Source organism: Salvelinus namaycush, unplaced genomic scaffold (assembly GCF_016432855.1).
Source record: "Salvelinus namaycush isolate Seneca unplaced genomic scaffold, SaNama_1.0 Scaffold400, whole genome shotgun sequence".
In the NCBI taxonomy this organism is placed as follows: Eukaryota; Metazoa; Chordata; class Actinopteri; order Salmoniformes; family Salmonidae; genus Salvelinus; species Salvelinus namaycush.
In genome coordinates this window covers 97,893-107,338 of record NW_024061009.1, presented here as the reverse complement: position 1 = coordinate 107,338, position 9,446 = coordinate 97,893, and the positions used below count along the sequence as shown (strand labels likewise).

The 9,446-nt window shown below is 49.8% G+C and overlaps 1 protein-coding gene across 1 annotated transcript in view; it reads right to left on the bottom strand.

Moving 5' to 3' along the window:
* The window catches only part of LOC120041053 (E3 SUMO-protein ligase PIAS1-like), a 71,295-nt gene that overhangs the window by 253 nt on the left and 61,596 nt on the right, over positions 1-9,446 (bottom strand). The window contains exon 3 of the mRNA XM_038986019.1: positions 1,674-1,758. Coding sequence (XP_038841947.1) covers positions 1,674-1,758 — 85 coding nt within the window. The remainder of the gene's footprint in view (positions 1-1,673; positions 1,759-9,446) is intronic.

The following is a 9,446-nucleotide window of genomic DNA, read 5'->3' as shown; positions in this document are numbered from 1 at the left end:
TATACTTACCCTTTACCCTACCAACGTACCCTGCCTACCCTCTACCCTACCATGTACCCTGTACTACAAGATACCCTACCAACGTACCCTACCTACCCTCTACCCTACCAACGTACCCTATACTACCAATGTACCCTACCCACCCTTTAATGTCCGTCTGTGTTTTTCAGGGACATCTCGGGGACCAAATGTGACTTCACAGTACAAGTTCAGTTACGGTAAGTTGATAGAACTCATTGTTCTACTTCTAGTAGGTTTCTATCAGCCACTATGTAGGTCCTGATCAATATATATCCTGATCAATATATATCCTGATCAATATATATCCTGATCAATATTATATCCTGATCAATATATCCTCCCACTATACTACAACCACTATGTAGGTCCTGATCAATATATATCCTGATCAATATATCCTCCCACTATACTACAACCACTATGTAGGTCCTAATCAATATATATTCCTGATCGGGTACGTTGGTAGGGTACATGGTAGTATAGGGTACATGGTAGGGTAGAGGGTAGGCAGGGTACGTTGGTAGGGTAGAGGGTAGGTAGGGTACGTTGGTAGGGTAGAGGGTAGGTAGGGTACGTTGGTAGGGTACATGGTAGTATAGTGTATATGGTAGAGCAGAGGGTGGGTAGGGTACGTTGGTATTATAGGGTACATGGTAGTACAGGGTACATGGTAGTGTAGAGGGTAGGCAGGGTACGTTGGCAGGGTACATGGTAGTATAGGGTACATGGTAGTGTAGAGGGTTGGTAGTGTACATGGTAGTACAGGGTACATGGTAGGGTAGAGGGTAGGGAGGGTACGTTGGTAGGGTACATGGTAGTGTAGAGGGTTGGTAGCGTACATGGTAGTATAGGGTACGTTGGTAGGGTAGAGGGTAGGTAGGGTACCTTGTAGTACAGGGTACATGGTAGGGTAGAGGGTAGGCAGGGTACGTTGGTAGGGTACATGGTAGTATAGGGTACATGGTAGGGTAGAGGGTAGAAGGGTACATGGTAGTACAGGGTACATGGTAGGAATGGTACGTTGGTAGGGTACATGGTAGGGTAGAGGGTAGGACGGGTACGTTGGTAGGGTACATGGTAGTATAGGGTACATGGTAGGGTGGAGGGTAGTATAGGGTACATGGTAGGATAGAGGCTAGGCAGGGTACATGGTAGAATAGGGTACATGGTAGAGTAGAGGGTAGTATAGGGTACATGGTAGGATAGGGTACATGGTAGGATAGAGGCAGGGTACATGGTAGAATAGGGTACATGGTAGAGTAGAGGGTAGTATAGGGTACATGGTAGTATAGGGTACATGGTAGGATAGAGGGTAGGCAGGGTACATGGTAGAATAGGGTACATGGTAGGGTAGAGGGTAGTATAGGGTACATGGTAGGATAGAGGGTAGGCAGGGTACGTTGGTAGGGTACATGGTAGAATAGGGTACATGGTAGGGTAGAGGGTAGTATAGGGTACATGGTAGAATAGGGTACATGGTAGGATAGAGGGTAGTATAGGGTACATGGTAGTATAGGGTACATGGTAGAATAGAGGGTAGGCAGGGTACGTTGGTAGGGTACATGGTAGAGTAGAGGGTAGTATAGGGTACATGGTAGGATAGAGGGTAGTATAGGGTACATGGTAGAATAGAGGGTTTGAGTGTCTCTTACATTGAGCTGCTAATCTGTTGGACTTGCTGCGGCGTTAGTGCGAACGCAAAACACGTTTCCTGAAACCGCTGGCTGTTGTCCGATGCTGCAGAAAGAGCGAGACAGAGAGCGAGAGAGAGAGAGTGAGACAGAAACAGAGAGCGAGAGAGAGAGAGCGAGAGAAAGCGAGAGAGCGAGAGTGAGACGGAGACAGAGAGAGGAGGTACTGGTTAGTGATAAGTGAGGGGAACTGTAGAGGACAGTGAACAATCAGAAGAACAATCTGGCCTTTATGGCCATGTACTCTTATAACCTCCACCCGGCACAGCCAGAAGAGGACTGGCCACCCCTCAGAGCCTGGTTCTTCTCTAGGTTTCTTCCTAGGTTCCCGCCTTTCTAGGGAGTTTTTCCTAGCCACCGTGCTTCTACATCTGCATGGCTTGCTGTTTGGGGTTTTAGGCTGGGTTTCTGTACAAGCACTTTGTGACAACTGCTGATGTAAAAAGGGCTTTTTAAATACATTTGATTGATTGAACAGAGGCCCAGTCCCTTTTCAGTGAGAGGTCTGTTCACTCAACCAATCACACAATACAGGGTCCTCTACCCACAACACAGGGTCCTCTACCCACAACACAATACAGGGTCCTCTACCCACAACACAGGGTCCTCTACCCACAACACAGGGTCCTCTACCCACAACACAGGGTCCTCTACCCACAACACAGGGTCCTCTACCCACAACACAGGGTCCTCTACCCACAACACAATACAGGGTCCTCTACCCACAACACAATACAGGGTCCTCTACCCACAACACAATACAGGGTCCTCTACCCACAACACAATACAGGGTCCTCTACCCACAACACAATACAGGGTCCTCTACCCACAACACAATACAGGGTCCTCTACCCACAACACAATACAGGGTCCTCTACCCACAACACAATACAGGGTCCTCTACCCACAACACAATACAGGGTCCTCTACCCACAACACAATACAGGGTCCTCTACCCACAACACAATACAGGGTCCTCTTCCCACAACACAATACAGGGTCCTCTACCCACAACACAATACAGGGTCCTCTACCCACAACACAATACAGGGTCCTCTTCCCACAACACAATACAGGGTCCTCTACCCACAACACAATACAGGGTCCTCTACCCACAACACAATACAGGGTCCTCTTCCCACAACACAATACAGGGTCCTCTACCCACAACACAATACAGGGTCCTCTACCCACAACACAGGGTCCTCTACCCACAACACAATACAGGGTCCTCTACCCACAACACAATACAGGGTCCTCTACCCACAACACAATACAGGGTCCTCTACCCACAACACAATACAGGGTCCTCTACCCACAACACAATACAGGGTCCTCTACCCACAACACAATACAGGGTCCTCTACCCACAACACAATACAGGGTCCTCTACCCACAACACAATACAGGGTCCTCTACCCACAACACAATACAGGGTCCTCTACCCACAACACAATACAGGGTCCAATACCCACAACACAATACAGGGTCCTCTTCCCACAACACAATACAGGGTCCTCTACGCACAACACAATACAGGGTCCTCTACCCACAACACAATACAGGGTCCTCTTCCCACAACACAATACAGGGTCCTCTACCCACAACACAATACAGGGTCCTCTACCCACAACACAATACAGGGTCCTCTTCCCACAACACAATACAGGGTCCTCTACGCACAACACAATACAGGGTCCTCTACCCACAACACAATACAGGGTCCTCTTCCCACAACACAATACAGGGTCCTCTACCCACAACACAATACAGGGTCCTCTACCCACAACACAATACAGGGTCCTCTTCCCACAACACAATACAGGGTCCTCTACCCACAACACAATACAGGGTCCTCTTCCCACAACACAATACAGGGTCCTCTACCCACAACACAATACAGGGTCCTCTACCCACAACACAATACAGGGTCCTCTTCCCACAACACAATACAGGGTCCTCTACCCACAACACAATACAGGGTCCTCTTCCCACAACACAATACAGGATCATCTGCCCACAACACAATACAGGGTCCTCTACCCACAACACAATACAGGGTCCTCTACCCACAACACAATACAGGGTCCTCTACCCACAACACAATACAGGGTCCTCTACCCACAACACAATACAGGGTCCTCTACCCACAACACAATACAGGGTCCTCTTCCCACAACACAATACAGGGTCCTCTACCCACAACACAATACAGGGTCCTCTACCCACAACACAATACAGGGTCCTCTACCCACAACACAATACAGGGTCCTCTACCCACAACACAATACAGGGTCCTCTACCCACAACCAAACAGCAGGGAGGATTGTTCTTCACACCAGTTATCCTCCAGACAGACTTCACAAAACAAAACTGGCTACCAGGAATGCTCTGAGAAAAGGACGGGTGTGCTATCTTGTCATCGACGCCAGTAGAAATGGGGGCTTCAGCAAGACGGAACGTGTAATATAGTCAATTGGTAGGGTGACAGTACAGTTTGAACCTCGTACGTGCAGAGATCCTAAGAAAAACACAGATCAAAAGACTGTTTTGTCTTGTCGCCATTCATCTCCTCAACAAACTGGGTCCTGGTACAGCCTTGGGCTTGGTGAAGTAGTGTAGGGGAATAGTGGGGCTCTGAAGTGCTGCCTGGGGGGCTTACGGAGTGGGAGAAACAGCCCTGTATATGCCTGGGGGGCTTACGGACTGGGAGAAACAGCCCTGTATATGCCTGGGGGGCTTACGGACTGGGAGAAACAGCCCTGTATATGCCTGGGGGGCTTACGGACTGGGAGAAACAGCCCTGTATATGCCTGGGGGGCTTACGGACTGGGAGAAACAGCCCTGTATATACCTGGGGGGCTTACGGACTGGGAGAAACAGCCCTGTATATGCCTGGGGGGCTTACGGACTGGGAGAAACAGCCTGTATATGCCTGGGGGGCTTACGGACTGGGAGAAACAGCCCTGTATATGTCTGGAGGGCTTACGGACTGGGAGAAACAGCCCTGTATGTCTGGGGAGCTTACGGACTGGGAGAAACAGCCCTGTATATGTCTGGGGAGCTTACGGACTGGGAGAAACAGCCTGTATATGCCTGGGGGGCTTACGGACTGGGAGAAACAGCCTGTATATGCCTGGGGGGCTTACGGACTGGGAGAAACAGCCTGTATATGCCTGGGGGGCTTACGGACTGGGAGAAACAGCCCTGTATATGCCTGGGGGGCTTACGGACTGGGAGAAACAGCCCTGTATATGCCTGGGGGGCTTACGGACTGGGAGAAACAGCCCTGTATATGCCTGGGGGGCTTACGGACTGGGAGAAACAGCCCTGTATATGCCTGGGGGGCTTACGGACTGGGAGAAACAGCCCTGTATATGCCTGGGGGGCTTACGGACTGGGAGAAACAGCCCTGTATATGCCTGGGGGGCTTACGGACTGGGAGAAACAGCCCTGTATATGCCTGGGGAGCTTACGGACTGGGAGAAACAGCCTGTATATGCCTGGGGAGCTTACGGACTGGGAGAAACAGCCCTGTATATGTCTGGGGGGCTTACGGACTGGGAGAAACAGCCCTGTATATGCCTGGGGGGCTTACGGACTGGGAGAAACAGCCCTGTATATGCCTGGGGGGCTTACGGACTGGGAGAAACAGCCTGTATATACCTGGGGGGCTTACGGACTGGGAGAAACAGCCTGTATATGCCTGGAGGGCTTACGGAGTGGGAGAAACAGCCCTGTATATGTCTGGGGAGCTTACGGACTGGGAGAAACAGCCCTGTATATGCCTGGGGGGCTTACGGACTGGGAGAAACAGCCCTGTATGAAGACAGACTGTGGGGTTAGTACGGTCCCAGGCTGTAGTTCAGCTGTAAGCCGTCCAGTCAGAGTCTTTGTGCTGAGGGACAGAGTTGTGAGACCGATGATGTCACTGTAGATGACCGCACAAAGGACTTGTCGTGTGTGTGTGTGTGTGTGCGCGCAGAAGTAGGGTTTGCATATGACAGTAACTGGTGTGTGTCTGGTGAGTGTGTGTGAGAGACTGGTGAGTGTGTGTGACTGGTGAATATGTGTGTGTGTGTCTGGTGAGCGTGTGTTCAGTTCGCCCTTCCTAACTGATGGGATCTCCTCCTTGCAGGATGTACCAACAGAACGTCTTGGCCAGAGAGCCAGGCTGCAGCATCTCCTGGCAGGATGTACCAACAGAACGTCTTGGCCAGAGAGCCAGGCTGCAGCATCTCCTGGCAGGATGTACCAACAGAACATCTTGGCCAGAGAGCCAGGCTGCAGCATCTCCTGGCAGGATGTACCAACAGAACGTCTTGGCCAGAGAGCCAGGCTGCAGCATCTCCTGGCAGGATGTACCAACAGAACATCTTGGCCAGAGAGCCAGGCTGCAGCATCTCCTGGCAGGATGTACCAACAGAACGTCTTGGCCAGAGAGCCAGGCTGCAGCATCTCCTGGCAGGATGTACCAACAGAACGTCTTGGCCAGAGAGCCAGGCTGCAGCATCTCCTGGCAGGATGTACCAACAGAACGTCTTGGCCAGAGAGCCAGGCTGCAGCATCTCCTGGCAGGATGTACCAACAGAACATCTTGGCCAGAGAGCCAGGCTGCAGCATCTCCTGGCAGGATGTACCAACAGAACATCTTGGCCAGAGAGCCAGGCTGCAGCATCTCCTTGCAGGATGTACCAACAGAACGTCTTGGCCAGAGAGCCAGGCTGCAGCATCTCCTTGCAGGACGTACCAACAGAACGTCTTGGCCAGAGAGCCAGGCTGCAGCATCTCCTGGCAGGATGTACCAACAGAACATCTTGGCCAGAGAGCCAGGCTGCAGCATCTCCTTTGCAGGACGTACCAACAGAACGTCTTGGCCAGAGAGCCAGGCTGCAGCATCTCCTTGCAGGATGTACCAACAGAACGTCTTGGCCAGAGAGCCAGGCTGCAGCATCTCCTTGCATCACAGCAGTTGAAAGCTGCTCATCCAAATCATAAACAGGTGGTTGATGCCAGGTGGGAGCCGCATTCACCTGAGGATAGACGTTTTATGTTGAAGGAGGTTGAAATGGATTTACTGTCAAAGGGAGGCTACCTGTCATCAACGTCCCCTGATGACTTCCAGTGTGATAGAACGTGTACACAGAGAGTTACCTGACTGACTGGACCAGAAGGAACAACAGCACCTTACTGAGATACACCTCATATAAAGAAATACATTCATTCAGGCTATAATCCATGGATTTGACATGACTGGGAACACAGATATGCATCTCTTGGTCACAGACACCTTTAAAAATACATATATATTTAAGTAGTTGCGTGGATCAGAACCAGTCAGTATCTGGTGTGGCCACCATTTGTCTCATGCATCGTGACATCTCCTTCGCAGTTGATCAGGCTGTTGATTGTGGCCTGTGGCATGTTGTCCCACTCCTCTTCAATGGCTATGCGAAGTAGCTGGATATTGTACACGCTGTCATACACGTTGATCCAGAGCATCCCAAACATGCTCAATGGGTGACATGTCTGGTGAGTATGCAGGCCATGGAAGAACTGGGACATTTTCAGCTTCCAGGAATTGTGTACAGATCCTTGTGACATGGGGCTGTGCATTATCATGCTGAAACGTGAGGTGATGGAGGCGAATGAACGGCACGACAACGGGCCTCAGGTTCTCGTCTCGCTCATCTCTGTGCATTAAAACGGCTATTGATCAAATGCAATTGTGTTCGTTGTCCGTAGCTCATGCCTGCCCCATACCATAACCCCACCACTCTGTTCACAAGGTTGACATCAGCAAACTGCTCACCTCCACGACACCATACACGTGGGTCTGCGGTTCTGACGTACTGTCAAATTCTCTAAAAAAGAAGTTGGAGGTGGCTTATATTAGAGAAATTAACATTCAATTGTCTGGCAACAGCTCTGGGGAACATTCCTGCAGTCAGCATGCCAAATACACGCTCCCTCAAAACATGAGACATCTGTGGCATTGTGACACTGCACATTTTAGAGTGGTCTTTTGTCCCCAGCACAAGGTGCACCTGTGTAATGATCATGCTGTTTAATCAGTTTCTTGATATGCCACACCTGTCAGATGGATGGATTATCTTGAAATGCTCACTAACAGGGATGTAAACAAATCTGTGCACAACATCTTACAGAAATAAGCTTTTTGAGCATATGGAACATTTCTGGGATCTTTTATTTCAGCTCATGAAACATGGGACCAACACATTCATATTTTTGTTCAGTGTAGTTACCTGATGGACTGGACAGGGTAAAGCAGATCATTCAGGGCCAATCACACTGAAAGGCATCAGGCTGCAACTATACTGACAACAGCTTAATTGGCTTCCTTTTGATTCCACCCACACACCCACACACACGAGGTAAATGATCACAGAGTAATATGAGGGGTGTCTCTTGACGGCGGTAATTACTTTCCGTTTAGGATGATGGGGGAGGGGAGGGGAGAGGGACCAACCAAGAATAACCCCCCCACCAGACGATTCCCAAGGCCCAACCACCAGGTTCCCCAACTCATCTGCATTAACAGAGAACAATCTGTTTTCCACCGCCTGTCTGTCTGTCAAAATGGGTCTGTGGTTGTCTTTCCACCACCTGGGGTGCCATTAGAGATGAGAAGGGGTGTGAGGTGGATTTACCACAGCCCCCAGTCTGCTACAATACTAGATGGTAGAAAGAATACAAACATCTATGTGATCCTCGAGTGCAGCAGTTGGTTCCTAACAACGGTCTTCTACCTCCCGGGTGCCAAGGCTATAAATAGACTGTTATTCTCTCTTCCCTCTCGCTCTTTCCCTCACACCCCCCCCCAACACTCTCTCCCGCTCAATCTTCAGCATCTGATTTGTTCCAGCCATTGGCTGCAGAGTGGAGGGATCTGTGAGGGGTGTGTTTCTACGTTACTGGTGGAAAGGCAAAGGGTTAACACACACACACACACACACACACACACCCCTCCATCTATCAGATCTTTACTGGATGGCTGCTTCTGACAGCAAAGCACGGCAAACACTGTTCCTAGATCAGCTCTTATGGTAAAAGTAGTGTGAGCTCACGTTTGTACCTTTTCTTTCTGGGGAGAATCTGTTCTGGAGTCAGTTCTGGCTAAGAGGAGGAGAAGAGAGGGAACTATAAGCTAGGGAGAATCTGTTCTGGAGTCAGTACTGGCTAAGAGGAGGAGAAGAGGGAACTATAAGCTAGGGAGAATCTGTTCTGGAGTCAGTATAAGCTAGGGAGAATGTGTTCTGGAGTCAGTATAAGCTAGGGAGAATGTGTTCTGGAGTCAGTATAAGCTAGGGAGAATCTGTTCTGGAGTCAGTATAAACTAGGGAGAATCTGTTCTGGAGTCAGTATAAGCTAGGGAGAATCTGTTCTGGAGTCAGTATAAGTTAGGGAGAATGTGTTCTGGAGTCAGTATAAGCTAGGGAGAATCTGTTCTGGAGTCAGTATAAGCTAGGGAGAATCTGTTCTGGAGTCAGTATAAGTTAGGGAGAATGTGAGCCGCTCTAGTTCTTCAGTGGAGCAAAGACCAGCTGGAGTCTATTAGCTAGTCAGTGGCATCCTCCCATTGTTTTATACATTACAATACACACATGCTCACACACACACCTGAGATCTGGTACTATTCACTCACAGAAAGGAGCCAAAACGGTTTAGCTCCTCTCACTGTCACCCACGGTAACACACCGCTCCGTTCAGCTC